Source organism: Podarcis vaucheri, assembly GCF_965113315.1.
Source record: "Podarcis vaucheri genome assembly, chromosome: 2".
Taxonomy (NCBI): Eukaryota; Metazoa; Chordata; class Lepidosauria; order Squamata; family Lacertidae; genus Podarcis; species Podarcis vaucheri.
Window position 1 is genome coordinate 93,834,017 of NC_138760.1, and position 18,460 is coordinate 93,852,476.

General features: G+C 40.8%; 1 protein-coding gene across 3 annotated transcripts; it reads right to left on the reverse strand.

Moving 5' to 3' along the window:
• Positions 1 to 918: 918 nt before the first annotated feature.
• On the reverse strand, positions 919 to 17,868 carry RBSN (rabenosyn, RAB effector). 3 transcript variants are annotated; one of them, XM_082209513.1, is made up of 12 exons: positions 17,732 to 17,867; positions 13,738 to 14,023; positions 12,224 to 12,364; positions 11,356 to 11,456; positions 10,709 to 10,754; positions 10,469 to 10,630; positions 9,789 to 10,030; positions 8,919 to 8,989; positions 7,483 to 7,569; positions 6,823 to 6,925; positions 5,143 to 5,247; positions 919 to 4,899 (listed from the first exon to the last, which is right to left on the reverse strand). In XM_082209513.1, exons 2-12 carry the CDS (start codon positions 13,898 to 13,900, stop codon positions 3,745 to 3,747), a joined length of 2,376 nt encoding a protein of 791 aa, XP_082065639.1. In that variant the 5' UTR covers positions 13,901 to 14,023; positions 17,732 to 17,867; the 3' UTR covers positions 919 to 3,744. The 3 variants fall into 3 exon arrangements, with proteins under 3 accessions (XP_082065639.1, XP_082065637.1, XP_082065638.1); XM_082209511.1 differs by having other exon boundaries at positions 10,469 to 10,754; positions 17,732 to 17,868; XM_082209512.1 differs by having other exon boundaries at positions 10,469 to 10,754; positions 17,630 to 17,775.
• Positions 17,869 to 18,460: the final 592 nt, after the last annotated feature.

Consider the following 18,460-nt stretch of genomic DNA (forward strand, 5'->3'; position numbering starts at 1 on the left):
AAGAAACAAGCTTTTAGTGTTTATAAAAGCAAATACATGCTTTAAAGAGTGAATAATGCCTGCTAAAGTCCCAGGCAACAAAGGGAGCTAAAAAGATCTCCAGTGGTTATCTAGACTTCAGGGCTGGTCATTCTCCTTGCCTGTCTATCCAACTAGCATGAATGAGGCAGGTTTGTGTAATGTACATGTGGCAGGAATTAAATTGTCACGGCATGGAAATTAAAGTTTAGAGTGAAGTAACAAAACTGAACCAGCCTCCCAACTGCTTTTGCTGGCAATAGGTTGAGCTGCCCCATATGAAAAACACAAGAGCTACTGGGTGGAGGCAGTTTAGTCAAAATATATTCTTTTCTATTCAAAACCATAGGGCCTTGAGAAAACTTGGCATTAAAATTTACTGCATCCCCCTCCCCCCCCCCCCGTTTTGGCTAAGGCTGTTCTTAGCTCCTTGCTAAATCTCAATATGTAGATGTCTTGCCTATACTATGAAGAGGCCCGTTTGTAAATAAGAACCATTCTGTATTTTGTTACTTTATGTTTGTACAAGAAAAAAGTATCATTTAAAGCTGATGTAAATATGTTGATTACGAAGAAGCTTTATCTTCAGCCAACAACCAGTTCAGAGGTGGGTTGCCAACTTAAAAGCAGACGATGCTACACACCATTCCCTCTATTTGCAATGTTCAAGTTATAATTGCTGTTGCTATGTACCTAAAATGGCACCATGCATAAATTTACAAAAGTATTAATTTTGTTCTCAGGGGAAATTCTAAGGAGAAGACTCCCCATAGCCCAGTGAGGCCCTTATACACACACTGGCCACAGAAGATGCTGAAACCTCAAAGGGAAGGGGCCTATTGAGAGTGCGTCAGCTGACTTGGGCCTCTTATTTAACATGAGAAATAAATCACACATACAAACCAATATGTTATTTTATTTCTTCAAAGCTTGCAAATTAAGAGTAGTGCATGCAAGTGTATAAATGGATGTCTTTAATGTTAATTCTCACAATGGCATGGTTTTGTTCTGTTTCATAGTGTAAATTCAGTAGTACAAATGGAAGGCTGTCAAAATGTGAGTCTACCACCATCCTATCAAGAAGGCTAGTTACATTTCACATTGACTTGCAGTCATGGAGCTACAAACCAACATAGTTACTAGTAAAAATACATCAATACTATGTCTTTAAAGAGTATTAGACTACAGAGTACCTAAAAACAAGGCAGAATTGATGTAACAAGGAAACATATTTTAAATGTAAAAAAACCAAAAAGCCACTGAAACATTCATTTTGGCTGGGATATACAAAGTATTCCAGTCAAGTCTGGTGTCTTGCTGCCTAGAATAAAGTATATAGATGGTTTTGTTTTAGACAAACCACTGCTCCTTAGCTGGTAGTCACATAAAAGCTGTGGTGCTTGCTTACTTTAGCTATATACATAAATTTCTTTATTTACTACACATCTCTGGTTACCCGATAATAGCCTGTCCTGTTAGATTTGTTAGGTGCACCTGTTCCGCAAGCCCAATCCCAGTTATTTCCAATTAGGAAAAAGAAAAAGATGACTTTAAATTCTTAGGTCATCTGCCCTTAGTACTCTTGTCCTCAGAGCTGTCTTCAGGTCTGTTTCCACAGGATGGCTCAACACAATTCTGAGTGCTTTTTAAACAAGCTGACATAGTTTTAGTCAATACTTTGTAAATCAAATTAATTATGAAGCTGAGCTCATTTTCCTCCTACCCCGGCCCAGCAAAGCTACCACTGAAACAGTTTTAGTCAATACTATGTATATTAAATTAGTTATGTAACTGAGCACATTCCTCCCAGCAGACAGAAAAATCAAATGAAAGGGAAACTAGAAGGAATGGGGGTTTTACTAAATCGCCTAAAGCCATGCCCCAAATAAAGAAGATATATAGAATTGATTCCATAAAGTGCTACTTTAACTCTTGACCATATTAAGCACCCCCCCCCCCCCAAGTAACAACACATCTCTGTAAACATTTTTTCTGGAATCCCAACAGTTTGAATTACTGTTCAGGCTTAGAAATCCTGAACCAGCTATTAGTGTCTTGCTACTCCTGGATTAATCCCTTGTTTCTGTTTGTAGTATTTAAGCCAATGCTTTTGAATGCATGAAAATTACATTTTTTTTACACAGCAAAGCTAACTCAGGTCCCAACGGCTGGGCCTTTCCCCCACTCATGAATGAAGCAAAAATTGATTTCTAGAAGTCCATAATAATCCTCAGGAGTCAGCTCTCATGTGTGACATTCAAATTGCTCTTCATTCTTAAAAAAATAATCAAATGTGACCAAATCATGTTCATTCAGCAGAACTGAAACCAGAAATTGTTTGATAGCCCTTCAGTTACATACAATTATTTTTATACTTTCCCCAAAAATTCCAGTTCATATTTTGAACTGGAAATATCCAGTGAGTAAAGAAATATCCAAAGGACATAATTAACCAGTTTTTAATATGAAAAAATTAACCACCCAATCCCAAGCTATGCTGCTTCACAGCCTCAAGTTTGACAGGGTATGGGCTTGCACAGACCCTCCACAGCAATAACAGAAACTACACAGCAACAACGGCTGGTAGATTAAGCTCCCAAACATCTGAGCTTTGTGCTCTCCTGGAACACACACCATGATCTTTTTCCCATTCTGGATTAATAAAGGGAACAGTATTTTATATTCAAAACAGGTGTCAAACCTTGAGAGAGGTAGCTAAGTGTTGTTTTAAAACTTGAGGGAAGGCCATCTTCACATGATCAGATCATAGTTGGCTAACAGTTTGCTTTTCCATTGAAATCAGACTTCCTTATAGTATATAACTGGTGCTCTCCCCCCCCCCCCATTTTGCATGCATATGCTGCAGTTATCGTTTTAACAGTCATAGCATTTCCGCTAGCCAGGGAATTTTGAGAATTGCAACTTCTGAGAGAAAGCAACAAGAAAAATCAGCACCCTCAACAAAAGGTGCTGTTCTCAGGGTTCGCTAGAGGAAGCTATTAAAATAAAAAAGCCCTGAAAAAACAGGTGATGGAGGGAACAGAAGTTCATTGGGGTTTACATTTTCTAAAACAGATATTATGCCTATAACATCACATCTACCCAGATCTACTTTAAAATCCCTTTATATTATCTTTTGTATTGCACAGTCAGATCATTGGCCTTGGTACTGTGCAGGTCACACTGCATCTCAGCAACCTGCTTTTTAACACTTGCCCTTAGCATATATGGCAGTTACACACATTTGCTAAAGGCACCATCTTATTTCATGCTTGACACAGAATTTACCAGACACTCTGGATCCCTTCTTAGTGGAAAAGCCAGCTTAGAAGGCCAGTCCGTAATACTGCAACAACCAAACACAGAGGGAAGGATTGTATTTTCCTGCACCTAAAGCATCCATTTCCGTATTAGCCTACAGAGTTTACATCTGAAATAAAAGGAATGCCAAGAAGCATGACAATGTTAAGAGGTTAGGTTGTGATAAAAACTGGTTGTGATACGTTTTAGATTTGTAAATGGTCTGTGACACAGTTTTAGGTTATTACAAAATCATAACAGTGTGGACAGTTAGCAAAGTCTGAATAATAGTGGAAATACCCACGCCAAAGTGCAGACAATTAGAGTCAATCCCAAAATTCCCTCTTGCATTTTAATTCCACCTGCCCGCCTTTGCCTCTGGGACAGTCAGAGAACTGTAAAGTTGTATGTGCATGGAAACAGCAACTAGCTGGATTTCTCCTTCTGTTTTGCTAGTGTGCGTTTCAGTTCTTTCAAATTCTCAGTCAGCACCTCAACCTCATCCATCCGCCCGCTATGTTTGGCATCAAAAATATAAGCTTTTATATTATCTATCTGTTGGAGCAGTAGCTCCTCTTCTATGATGTCTTCCCTTGACACTTCATTATCATCATCCTCTTCAAAAGGATTCGTGGAGGAAGACATTTCCTCAAATGGATTTCCAGATTCCTGACGAGCTGTGAGCACACGGAATGGATTTCCAACAGCATCTTTAAAGGGATTCGGAGCACTGACAGCTATTCCATTTGCTTGATGACAATCCTCATCGTCTTCAAATGGGTTATATTCTTTTTTATCACTGTGCAAGGTTTGGGTGGGCAAGGGAGCCACTGTGGAGGAATCTTCAGCAAAGGGATTATTTGGTTCCCTCTTTAGAGTGCTAATTACTGGCACATCTTCAAAAGGGTTTATGGGAACATTTTTATTTTGCTCTATTACGCTGCCATGCTCTTGGATCTCTACAAATTGCCCGGGAAAGACTGGGCTCTCTTGCGCTTGGAGCTTGTTACCACCACATGGTGAAGATGCTTTAGAGGCTGGGTTACTTGTATTCTGAGTAGTATCAAGGTCCAAAGCCTGTGCTATTTGGTTTATGCTCTCCTTCCCAAACTCTAACTTGCTGTGCTTCACTTCTCTGAAATCCAGGGAACGTGTCCGTGAGTGCTGAGACATTCGTTTTTTATGTTCCCTCTCCCATTCCTTTTCACAAAGGATCTGCAATTGTTCCCTCTCCATCTCCTCCATCTCGGCTTGCCTTCTAGAAAGCTCAATAGCTCTGTCAGTTTGCTGTTGATCGTATTCATCCTGAAGTTGTTGCAGGTTTTCCTGCAACATCTGGACCTCATCGAGACGATTTGCTTCTTTGGCTTGTTTAATAAAGGATGTTATATTGTCAATCTGCTGCAGAAGTGGGTCTGTGAGTTCCTGCTGGCGAGATAAGTTCGCAGTGGGCAGCCAACCTTCAGCTTTCTTTACTGCAACCCGTTTTGGCCGGGACACCTCACCGTTAGATGCTACCAAAGATCTGGAAGCATAGTCCATGTGCTTCTCCTCCATTCGTCTCTGCGTTTCAAGTGTTGCCTAGTCACAAGTAAACAAACAAACCAATAAATAAAGCAGGTGTGGAAATAACATTTAAAGTTGCAAAGGATTAGTTGTATTCGTTTGCTCCTATTTGCATTATATGGAAGTATGACCCACTTACTTCATTGAACATGGCATACAAGACTTTCAACAGGATATTAAAGAGCCGTTAGTTTTAATCAACATACAGATATAAAACAACTCTTAGAAAGGTGTCTCAATACTGACTGAAATATTTACCTGTCTCTCCATCTGCAGTTTTCTGTCCAGTTCTTGTTTCCTTTTCTCTTTCAGTTCTTCATATTGCTCCTGGGTTGGTAATGACATCAGACCAAGCAATTTTTCCTGAGGAAATGTTTTCAAAATATTGTTTTTTAAAAAGGGGTGGGCTATCAAGCTCTCAAGTTTATTCAGAAACAGGAAGCGGCACAAAATACATAACATATAATAGTTATATTTACATTTGTTTTTTGGGGGGTTGGGGGGCAAATTAAACACTTCTCCATCAAATATGGTCAAGGCAGCTTACAATACAAGAAGTTGGATCAAAAACAAGTCAAGTGGAATTCTTTTCAGGAAACGGGGCATACCTGGCTCCCCTATGCACTACAGCTCCCTGTGCTCCCCCCTCTGCAAAAAAGGCTGCTTCTGAACATTGAGGGGCTTCTGGGATGGTACAGGGTGGGGTGCGGGTGGGGTCTGCAGCATGATGTGAAATTTAGAGGAATTCAGCAGGGCTGTCTCCCATGCAACTTTTCCACTCATTCAATCTATCTCTGGACCAAAAGCATTAATATCAATAGATCAACTCAGCTTAAAAGTTTTTAAAAATATAATAGTATCTGACATCTAAAAGACAAAAGCTTAAGTGCCAGAAAAAAGGTATCTGGGGAGGATATTGTAAAGGAGCTCTGCCTCTTACACCCACCAAATCTCTTAGGGTAGAGGCACCTGGAGTGAAGCTCCTAATTATCTTAGCTTGCTTTTGTAAAAATAAAAAATAAAAATCACCTTTTGACTTAAAAAATCCCCAATGTGACTTACAAGTCAATATTAACACAGTGGTGTGACAGCTAAGAGGCAAGAGGAAAAGAATGACATATTACACTTCTGCTTAATTCTGGTGTTCCTGCTACCACTGTCCTTACCACTGAGCTGGGGGGGGAGGCAGCCCCTTCCCAGTATATGTGCTCCCAGGCAGCACCAAAAGCAACTTTTCACTAGGAAGTGTGGCTTCTCCTTTGCACATGCTAGATGGAATGTGGATCCTGGCTCATCTGTTAAAAATTGGAGCAGTCAAAGAAGATGTTAAAGACTCTCACCAACTCTGATGTTCCTACTATCACGGATCTGGGTCACTGAGCTGTGAGGCTTACAGTGCAATCCTATGCACGTCTACTCAGAAGTAAGCCTCAGAGCAAAATCTGCTTTACTCCCAGGCACAAGTGTATAAGATTGAGCCTTAATTATGCATTGGGTTAAGTCACAGGTTTGTTTGTTTGTCTGTGTCTCTCTAAAGCCCAAATGCACCATGGGTGAAGTTTAGATCAAATGTACATAAAGTACCAGTGTTTCAATCACTGTGACTCAAGTAACTTTCAAATACTTTTAGTTAGCTAAAAGTAAAGCTAGCTGCCTGGGAAGCAAGCAAGATTATCTCTATCCTGGTAAGCAAAAGGAATTATCAGAGTTAAAGAATACATTCCAGTAGAGCAACAGAACTTAAGAATGTGGAACAAGGCTGGTAAAGAGTGCAGTCTGGTGAGACTCTAAAGGCCACAGAGAGAGGCATTTGGCCTCCAGGCCTTAAGTTTCCCACCCCTAACTTAGACCATCCTGCAAAATATTTATCTGCAACATTTGTATGTCATATTGTGTCCTGTATACCTCAGAGCTACTCCTTCCTCCTAGATGACCTACCTGAACAAAAAGTGTGGCTGAATATCTGATCATTCTCTGAAGCTGCAATGTTCGGGGATGAGGTTGTGGTTCTTCATTCAGTCCCAGAGTCAAAATCTTCTTGCTGAACCCAAAAACCACAAGTGTATCAGCAATACAAACTTAACAGTCAACTATGAGCAATATGTAAGCATATAAAATAGTCTTCCTGGTTATGTTGTCCCAGTTACAATAATGTAAATTGTTGGTAACTTTATTTAAACGGATAGATTAGCATTGCTTGCAGTACACACTTCATCGCAGTATTTTGTCACTGACATTCATGAACTCTCCAACAACAGGACTGTATTGTCATGCACACACAAAGAAAAAAATGCACAAAGTAGCCCAATCAAATCAGTTTTACTTCTTTTGGGCACTGACTGATTAAAACATACTAAGTCTTTGAGCCATATATTTCCCAACTAAGATCACAATACAAACTACAATCAAAATTTATTGGCTGAATTTTTTTGTCTTTAAGTATGCTTGGATTGTGGTCTAAGGCAATTCATATTCATTTACTTATACAACACCACCTTCAAAATTGATTTCAAGGCAGTCTGCAACAATATAAAAAGATTAAGCACAAAAATCAAAATACAAATGCAGAAATCCCCCCTTTTGAGTTCCGTCACTTACCTTAGAGCATCTATTAACTCATACATTTTTTGCACCTCCATCCTAAGACTGTTAGCATGTTCCAGACTGTAAGTTGTCTCCCCAACACTGGAAGAAAACATGCATTGTTACCACAATTACCTTGGCAAGTGGTTTTGTTGAAGCTTATACCAGTGCACCAGTTTCAGCAAATGTGTTTAGAAACGAGGCAGAGTTCCATCATCAAAACTGAGCCAAGGCCCTACGTTAAAAGCTTGCCAAGGTGGCACTTTCTAGGTATGACACTTTAAGCACAAGAAGTTGAAAATGTGTTGTTCATAGTTAACAAGAAGATGAAACCTCAGAAGCTGGGACAGATTTATTTCAAGGGCTCTTCTTAGGGGGCAACAAAGGCAATGTTGCATGTGCAGACACTTATATGATAGCAAACAAAATTGCCTCATGTTCATCAGGCCTGCTGATACCATTGAGTTTCACAACATCCAACACACACAAACACCCTTTACAAAAACAACAAAGTTAAAGCACAGAGAGAAAAACCCTATGTAGCATCTTTACTAACTCAGAAATGTGGAAATATTCCTCTGACAGTGCTAACACAGGAAGCATTAACAATACTTTTTTATGTTTATTATCTGAACGGCAGTTCATACTTTTGGATAATGTAAAAATTGCTTACATAACATTTTACATATCGGTTTTGTGTGATGAATAACTTGCAAGTGAACAAGTTCTCATGTTAAAAGACCTGTTACCGGTCCCATCTCAGATCAAACTATTGAGCACTGGACTTTGCACTGAATTTTATTTTATTTATTAAATTTCTATCCTTCATCCAAGGATCACAGGGTGGTTTCCAATATAAAATTGTAAAATGAAAAAGTCAGTTTAGCACAGAGAAAAAGTGGAGAACAGGATAAGGGCAAATTCAGACAATACATTTGTGTATGCATCACACAAAGCTGGTGAGGTTAAAAATAACCTCAGAAGGACTTCACAGAATCTGGAAGTGACATCTGTGTTGGGTCATAGTCTGTTAATATGACAAAAATTCTAGGTAGCCAATTTGATCCACTGCGGGGCGGGGTGTGTGTGAAAGCAATAGTAGGGTAATAACTTTATCAAGACCTACTGAGATGTCGAAGTAGCGAGCTAGCTTTCAAGTTCGCCAGAATTCTTTAGAATGCATCTTGAGCATAATGTGGAAGGGAATAAAAGAATATTGATTTTTCTAATCTGCTGACTGGAGTTTATGCATCATGCCCACAAGCATCCTCCCACCCCTCACAATTTCCTTTTTCTTTATATCCATCCATTAATATGAAACTACAACCAGGCTTTAATGGTGCGTGTGTGTGTGTGTGTGTGTGTGTGTGTGTGTGTGTAGACAATACAAGCTTCTTTCTTCTTGAACATTAAATATTAAAGACATATTTATTAAAAATGAATAGGCTTACTTTAATGATTCCGCCATCTTTATGTATTCTGGGGCCTTCTGGTCAACCTTTTCCATGCAAATGCGGAGTTTCTTTTTTAATCAATAAAATTAATAGATTAAAATAAAGTTATTTATAGCAACAAATCAGACACACAATTGCGTCACATGCCTTCAATTTTTCCTGTCCTCTATGTGTAACAACTTAATATTTGGTAGTAGTTGCTATCCAGAGAATCAAGATCTATTCTTTTGGAAGACCAGGTCTCAGATTTTAAATGTGGAACTCCAGATTTTGAAACCATTTCTAATTAAGATCTCTAAGACTGCAATTTTAGCCCACTTACCTGGAAGTAAGATCCACTGAATTCAGTAGGACTTACTTACAAGTAAACATGGTTCAGATTGCACCTCTGTTAAGGTAACATTGTCAGTAACTGGTCTCTCTTCTGAAAAGTTACAAAACCAGTTTACTCTGAGGCTATAAGGCAACTGGAATGTTTTAATCAATTTATTTGCAGGTTTAGATGAGTAAGCTGTATCTGTTAATAGCCAGGACCAGAACTGGATCTGGGCTGTATCAGAGTAAACAGTTTCAGTTACAATTTTTTTATACATTTTTCTCAGCCAACCCAACTTTAAAAGAAACCCACTTAAAAATACCAGGTTAAAACTTTCTTTAAAACTATAAAGTTAAACTAACTTCCTCTTTCCTATTCCTTAGAAGTAATTAGCTGGAAATTACATGTCATTGGAACAGGCCAATCTTGTTTTTAAGCTGAACAGCACCTAGTATATTGTATAATAAATAAATAATAATAATAATACTGCTTAAGTTACTGATACTGGAAAATCCCACTTCACTTCCAGTTCCTGTTTAGTGTCATTTTACCTCATAAAGTTTCACGATGTCTGGTGTGTACTCTTTCTCATCAATCTGTTGCTCTCTTTTCAGCAGAGTGTCTTTACAATGTCTACAACAGCGGATGCGATCGTCATCCTTTTCATCCAAGACAGAGCTCACACTGCTCACACTACTGATGCTGCCACGGCGAGAGCCCTGAATGCTGTTGGGTGAGCAGTTTGGGCTAGTATGAGAGGCCAAGGCTTCCTTGCTAGCAGTGGTGAGTTTGCCTGGAATGATACATCCAGAAGATATAATGGTCACAAGCCAACGGTCCAACCAACAGAATGCTGGTCTTGAACATGGGTTCAAAAATTCAGTTCAGCTCAACTCCAGTAACTCATCATAAAAAGGAAATATCAAGTGCCAATTTTATAGCACAGTTGCTGGAAAGAACTAAATCAGGACCCCCCTCCCACATCACCATCTTTAGCCTTTAGAGCCCTTAAGTGAGGTTTATGTCCTAGATAGCCATTTATAAGAAAAACTGTAAATCCAGGATTTCCAGAAAACCCCCTACAACCATCCCTACCTGCCTGAAGCTGGTGCTGACTGGCCCTTGCCACCGCCCCCCCATGCTTCTCAGATCCACAGAGCACCCCCCACCTGAGAAAGTTAGTTCCGGCATCAGAGACATGGGTCCAAGACATCTATACCACTGTACTCACTTGCAAATGGGAGGCTGACCAGTTCCATGCATTTCTTGCACATGATAGACCCACAAAGGCGGCAGTGGTGACGTCTGTTCCTTATGCTGAACTTGTTACCACAGTCTGGACAAAATGGCACGTCCTGGTCATTAACCCAAGGCACAACAGACTTCTCTATTGCTGGAATAGAATGAGAAAATCTATCGAACATCACTAATGAAATCCAAATTAGCAAAGGTCGAACATGCTTGCACCTACCTCTTATCTTTGCAGAATCTGTATTGGTTCGGTCAAAGGATGTAAGCTGTAAAAATATTAAAACAAGAGGTCTTAATACAAGTTTTCTACTAGAGAACTCTTTACAACAGTTCAGCACAGGACTCAAAAATATTACAGGGTCTGCTTTCCTAAATTTATTTCGCTGAAATCAGTATCTTTCCCTGAGCATTCCTTTACGTCACTTATCTTGGTATTGGGCAGATGTTATTGTCCTTCTAACAGAGAAGGAAAAAATAAAGAAGAAGCCTCAAAATTCAGAGCTGAATGCCTATAATACAGTGTCCCTAATCCCCCACCTCCCACAACTACTTCAAAAGGGTACTGTGGTCAACAATATCAAAATTTGCAAAGAGACCAAGGCAAACAAACAGGGGTCACTCCCCAGCCATCTATCTCCCAAAAATGTCTTCTACCAGAGTGACCAAGGCAGTTTCAAGGCTACAACCAAGCAATATTTGAAGACATGTGGAATCCAAAGGATTCTAATCCACCTATTAGTCAGTTCACTTTAAATTGTGATCCAAACAAAACTATTCTCCACACACCAGAAGCAATACTGTAGTAGCATATAGTTTAAAATGAACTTCCACACATTTATGTGAAAAATGCAAGAGTAACCCATTTACCTTTTCTAACCTGATTATTAATTTATTGACTTCCACAACATAGTGATCAATTCTGGCTGCTCTGTGTCTCTTAAAATCAGAAAGATGGCTCTTCGTAGCACCTGGTAAGAAACACTGTTAGAAAACTTGCCAAAGTCATTCAACTCTATATTCTTAGTTAAAAGGCAGTTTAACATGTTGTCATTCCTCTCTCACTCTTAGGCTGAAATTCAATGTTAAAAAATGAAATGATATGTTTTCACCATAGTGTTCTGTGCACATGTGTAACTACATTATGTTGTGATCTTTATTGATGAAATGCTGCTCTTTATTTCTGCCTATATGATTTCAGAAGACAACAGCAACAACATTCCCTGGCTACTACAAGCTACTGGAGTACAATCCCATACATACTTAGTTAGAAGCAAGTCCTACTGAGTTCAATCAGGCTTACTCCAAGGTAAGTGGGTACAGGATTACAGCCTTCATCTCTCAATTACTGGTCAAGCCCAACTTACTAAAAATATATTTTTTCACATACTAGCATGCCACAAGTTCTTGCAGTCATGGTGGAGCTTCTTACATCAAAACAATCAATGGCACAACACTATTACATATTTTCTATTTGCACTGCAATGTAATCCTAGGTCTCAATCAAATACAAAACTAAGCAAAAATGTTTAAGAACAAAGCAAGCAATCAAGCAATAGAGCTTAAGTGTGTGTATAGTTTTGCACTGGATTGTGGCCCTAGTGTTTCAAGTATATGTTCTATTTAAAAGTTCTATTAATTCCTGACAACTTTGCATCATTATGCATAGATTCCAGTGGAGATCAGGGGGCTTCCCAGTGAAAGCTGTGCATTATTTGCATCATTCTTGACTGTTTACCTAATTCTTGGGGCTCCCACATATATGGATCCACTCCACCATAGCTGTAAGACTCATATCGTTCCTGAGGCCCTCCATCAGTTCGGTCATCTTCTCGTTTCAACAATTTATTCTTTGCTTTTTTAGCTTTTTGGACCAGATCTGAAAGAAGATCAAAAGCTACATATTACACACACACAAACACTTATTTAAGCATCCTTGTAAGAGTTACCCATCTTCTTCCAAACTTCCTTGAGGTATTTGCCTCTAAGACTTTGAGCAATATAACTGACCGTTCTGCCTCCCACCTCCTGCATCTGTTGACCACCAGAATCATGTTTTACCTTCTCAGAGGAATGCAATTACAAGTTTGGTGGGGGGAAGTCCTGAAGGTGAGAAGACCTGTGTAAATGCTTCACATAAGAATACAATCCCAATAAAATACTTCTACCTGGCTCAACCTGACAAGAATACAAATGTGCTAGTTAATCAGTCAGTCCAATTATTGGCACCTCAAAGGAATGTTCTGTATCCAGAGACAGCCTTAATTTGGAAAGCAATTTGTGAAACAGAACACCGGACAAAGTAAAATACAAGAGCACTTTATAAAGGTAGAACAATGACGCATTTAATAACCCTTCAAAGAACTGGGAAACAACTTGTAACAAGTGAAGAAAATTAGCAGTTCAACACAACTGCTTGCTTTTGCAATTCACTGTGAACTGACTACAGAGTTCTTGGCTATTTAAACAGGAAAAAGTACCCCATAATTAGTGATTGAACACATTACATTTCTTTTGTATTTTTATAGCTTAAGCTATTATTCAGCTCTTGCTACTAATTTGTATATTCAATGGCTGAAATGGTACAATTACTAAGCTCTAGTTCCCATGCCATTCCCAAAAGACACTCTCAGTGTTTGAAAGCATCATTGAGCAAAGGTGGATACGTCAAAATCACTATGACAGTCAGGAGTACTCCTGAACTAGAAGCAATATGGCTGCGTATATGTCCTTGGGGGCAGAAATATGTGCAAACCCTTAAGGTACAGGTTTTTTCTAAGTAAGTGTAACAGCTGCTAACACCAGCAAGACCATAATAGCATTGTTCTGTAAAGCCTTCTATAAGGAACTGTACACTAAAATCAAATCCAAATGACATCAAGATGTATTTAATCCTTAGTAAATGCTAATTAAATTCTTTTAATGAAGGAAAAGTTCTCCAAAGTTTTGAATAGCTAAAACATTTCAAGATTTTGTAACCCTATATCAGGTTTTCATGGCCTAAAGTCAGTTGTGCTATCAGAAATGAATGAAAATTCTGCATTTGTAACCAACTTTCTACTTTGTATAACTGAACATTATTTGCATTTCTATTCTTCCTAATGAAGTTTTGTGTAACTCAAAAACATATACCCTTCTACATATAATATTTTCTGAGAATATATATTGCTAATTATGCAAGTCAACGAATGATAAATATGGTGGATAGTTATATTTTACATCATAACAGTCAGCAGCTACTGCCTTCCTTACTTTTAAGTTGTCCTTTAACATCTTTGTCTTCACTTGAATGTTCTTCTTCATAATGAGACTGAAGCTGATAAAACGATTGCAGATCCTTCAGACAAAGGGGGCACAGAAAACCCTCTCTCACCTCCCCGGGGTCATCAAATGGAGGTGTGTAGCTCATTGCCATAGTGGTACTGACACACTCCAGGTCTCAGCAGCAGTGGAACAATGGCATGCCATTCATCACTAGATAAGTAGGCTAACAGCAAGAAAGTAGCTTTTGCTCCTGTGGCTTGTGCAAAACATTGCCCTGAAAGAGATCCAGGAACAGTTTTAAATAAGATGACCTGTTTAACTCAGTAACTTTCTCTAATCTTTTATTAAGTCTTATGTACTTCTTTTATTTATAAATTTAGCACACACACCCAACGGTAACATAATTAAAAATCACCATGTATCATATCCATTTCATAAATAAATAAGTCATGTACATTTGATAAGTATGTCAGCTTAAAAAATTAACACTGGCAGTAATTAGGATGCTCTAGAAATACCTTATGAAAGTGAAAATTCCATCTAAGTCTATTAAACAAGCCAAATGTAGAGTACATTGCATTCAAAATGCAAATCTTGTTTCTTTCAAATTATCAACATCCACAATTTAAAAAAACTAATCCTCATATAAAACCTATCATAATACATATGAACAAACAGATCTTTTAGTAATCCTTTAACGGTACACTTTTTTCTTTAGTAGACCAAGCAAGCTGCTGCTATGGAGTTGAATTCAGCTAAGTCATTGCATGAGCAGAATAACTGCTGCTTGCACAATTATAATTCCTTTCTCCTCCCCCTATGCCCAAATCTGCTCCAGAGAGTTGGGCTAAAACCCTGAGCTGATTTGGGTGTGTGGACTTACATTGGGGGGAAAGAGGAAGTGGAAGTTAAATTGCACAGAAGGAACTTATTCTATTTGCTGGATACGACCCATGGAATTTTATTTCATGTCTCCTTTTATTATTTTGAATCAACTCTAAAGACAAAAAGGAAGAGCTATCTCAAGAGTAATGCACTTTTTTGTTAACACCCAATGTGTTTCAGCCCAAATAGGCTTTCCTGGGAGGTTTTCTGTTTCCTTGGTAGAGTTCAAAAACAATTTCAGAAATCACTGCAAAGCAAAATGGGCAGCAGTGTGTTGGGCATTGATACTGTTGGCTTCTGGATATTGGTTTTCCTTTTTGTTTTGTTTTTTAATTGCTTCCTTCTTTTTGTTTGTGGCCTTGAATCCATTAACCAGTTTTTAACAGCAACCTTTATGGGGGCTTTTAGGAGGCTCATCAAAATCCTGTGTGACCAGCCTAAACCTTCCTAAAACTTTACAGTATAATCCTGTGTGTGTGTGTATTGTATGTGGGAGCTTTAACTGAGAAAAAAGTCCCATTGAATTCAATGAAATTTTCTCTCAAGTGTACACAGCCTAAATGACTCTGAAATAAGAAGGCAATACACACACATTTTTGCCAGAACTTTGCTTCCCTTAGATAAAATGCGAAGCATGGGGCAGGATGGGGAAGCCAATTAAAAGAAACCCATGTGTATAAGCCAAGTGAGCCTCCTCAAACATGTTTGGGATGAGGTTAACATTTTGTCTTGTCTAGTAAACATCCAGCACTTTTGAACTGCTCCATCCAGGCCATTAACTAGGCAAGACAAACAAGGCAGTTAGGGTGGGGAAGATTGGCAAGTGCAAAAGGAAAGGAATGCAAAGGAGCGGAAGAAGGGGGTGAGCTGTGTACAAGCTTATAGGTTGTTCTCCAAAGCAAAGTATTTGCACAATATTTGACTGTTTTACCAATAAACATATTCCTACTCTGTAAATTTGGGCTGTGCTTAAGTCATCCTTCACCCCAGCAACCCACCCACTAGCACAATGAGACTTTCCTCTCTCTCTCTTCCTGGTCCCTCACCAAATCTGCTGTGGATGGGAGAGAAGGGAGATTGTTCCATCTGGCAAGCAGAAATGACAGAATGACAGCCTTATTGCACCCATGGTGTAGAGGTTATGCTCAATGTGGCAGCAGTGGGGGCAGAACAGCAGTATGACTTTGAGACAAGACTAAACAGCCCTACATCCATTTTCATCATGCTTCTCTCTACATGTGTTGAACACAAGGGATATGGTGGAGAAAAAACCAGGGTGGTATAAGGAACATCCAGGTTTGATTAGCTCAAAGTAAAAAGTTAGAATCTGCTACAAGGTGATTGTTTGGTGAGAAAAGGTTGGCTAAGGGTTAGTTGTGCTATCTGTATGGTTGGTAGGAATGCAGAGTGAGGCTTGCAAAATAAAATTGCTATGGATATACTTGTGAGTGGTTACTGAGGCAGGGGAAGCATAGGAGCAGATTTCATTTCAATTATTTTGTTTAGTTGCTAATGATGCTGTATATTTGGAGTTTTATAGTATTACTGCATTTTTTATTTGTAATGTTTTTTTTAATTTAAGGGAAGATTTTGTTTTCCTGTTAATCATGCTGCTTTAAATGTGTATTCTGCACTTGACTGTTTTAATTTGAAATGTTCTATTTGATGTTTTAAGGTAAGTTTTACACCACTTTAACATTGTTTCAAAAATAAATATAAAGCAGTATAGAAATGATTTAAATAAAATAAAAAATGCACGTTGACAGAACTAGATATTAAGGCAAGATACCAATTCATTGTTTCAAAGGAATCATAGCCTGTAAGACAAGAATAGTTCAACTAAGAGAAATCCATAAATACTTCAACACACAAACACCGACTCCCTCATCAACTTAGCATTCTGTGTAATTGGGCTATCACACAAATCATGGCGCACACTCCATTTTCTTCAGATCATTGTTATAATCCAGCCCCTTGTGACATGTTTGTTACAAGCCAGTTGGAATCTCCCAATTACTTCCCCCATACAAATCATCAGAACAAAAGAGAAAGGGTTGAGTCTACACCTGCAGTATAATAGCCTGTACCACTTTGGACTGCAGTCAAACACTCGGTTTAAAAAGACTCCCTGTAAACAGAAACCTATCACATCAGGGGGAAAGGTTTTAGGACAACCCTCTGCTTGCTAGAAGGGCCTTTTCCCACTGGGGAGCACCCAAAAATCCAATCCTTCACCCGCCAACTGAAGTGGTGCATTCCACCTTGGCATGCCACCACCTCAAACCTGCTCCTAGTAGGCGAGGCCCAAGATGCTGCTCCCTCCTGGTTTGGGCATGCGAATCTGGCCGCACACCCACACAGCTGGCCCAGGCACCTCTCAGAAACAGCAGGCGGGGAGGCTTCCTTTTGTTCAAGCAGGATTCCTGCACAGGCAACAACAGCTGCCTGACAGGTGATGCAGAAAGAGGTTGGGGTGGTTTTTCTTTTTTTTAATCTCCTTAATCTCTTCGCATCACACAGCTGTGAAAGGCGCACACACACATGCCAACCTGTCAGGGAAAGGAGCGGCATCCCTTGGGACCAACCAGCGTCGCTCTTATCTAACCCCAGACGTTAAAAAAAACCGAGTGCAAAGGAGCCAACGCGGGGCAGGAAAGAGGCTCGCTGCTTTTGGGAGGGTTTTTTTTTGGGGGGGCGACCGAAATCCTTATCCTGAGGAGGAACTCCAGCTGCTGCCGTGGCCTTGCTGGGGGAGGGGGGGTCTTCACCCCCAAACAAACACACCCGCCGCTCCCCATGAAGAGGCAACCCCAGGAGTATGGACGAGAACTACTGTATGGGAAGGCAGGGCGGGGGGGGGACCCAAAGCGACGTCTACACACACACACACACACACACACACAACCCCGGGAGCCGCCTCGCCCGACCCACCCCGGCACCGCAGAGACCCCCCGCCACATCCCCCCCAAGTGGGACGGAGGAGGCCACCTCACACCTGCGCGAGGGGCAGGGGCGGCGGCGGCGGTTTCCCTCCCCGCCCGAGGAGGAGGCGGCCTCAGTGACGGCACCTGAAGGGCCGAATCCCGCCCCGACTGACCTGAGGGGAGAGGGGGCCTCCTCCTCGCGCGGGCGGCAGCTGGGCGAGCGCCGAGGCACCGATGGCGCGGGTGGGAGGGGCGGCTCTCCGCCGAGGCGGTGGCCGGGCGGCAGGGAGAGGGCTGGGGGTGCCGAGCGCCGAGCAATGGATGGGAAAGGGCGGGGCCCCGGATCGCTCCGCGGCTGGCGCGAGAGAGGGAGGGAGGAGCTACGCGGCGCGAGGAGGCCGTTGCGGCATCTCCTTCCGAGCTGATGACGGGCAACCTCCAGACTCCTCCCCGCTTTCAGGATAGTAGAGCTAGGAAAGGGCAGCGGGGAGGAGCCGTTGGCGCTGGAACAGCTGCTCTGTAGGAGGATACGGGGTGCAGCCGGTTTGCAGCTTCTTAGCTGATTGGGGCGGGCGGGCAGGTGCTCCCCTGGGCAGGGCCGGATTTAGGTTTGATGAGGCCCTAAGCTACTGAAGGTAATGGGGCGCTAGTGGTTAAGAGCGGTAGTCATGTAATCTGGGGAACCGGGTTCGCGTCCCCGCTCCTCCACATGCAGCTGCTGGGTGACCTTGGGCCAGTCACACTTCTCTGAAGTCTCTCAGCCCCACTCACCTCACAGAGTGTTTGTTGTGGGGGAGGAAGGGAAAGGAGAATGTTAGCCGCTTTGAGACTCCTTAAAGGGAGTGAAAGGCGGGATATCAAATCCAAACTCTTCTTATATGTCCCGCTGTCCTTTGTCAACA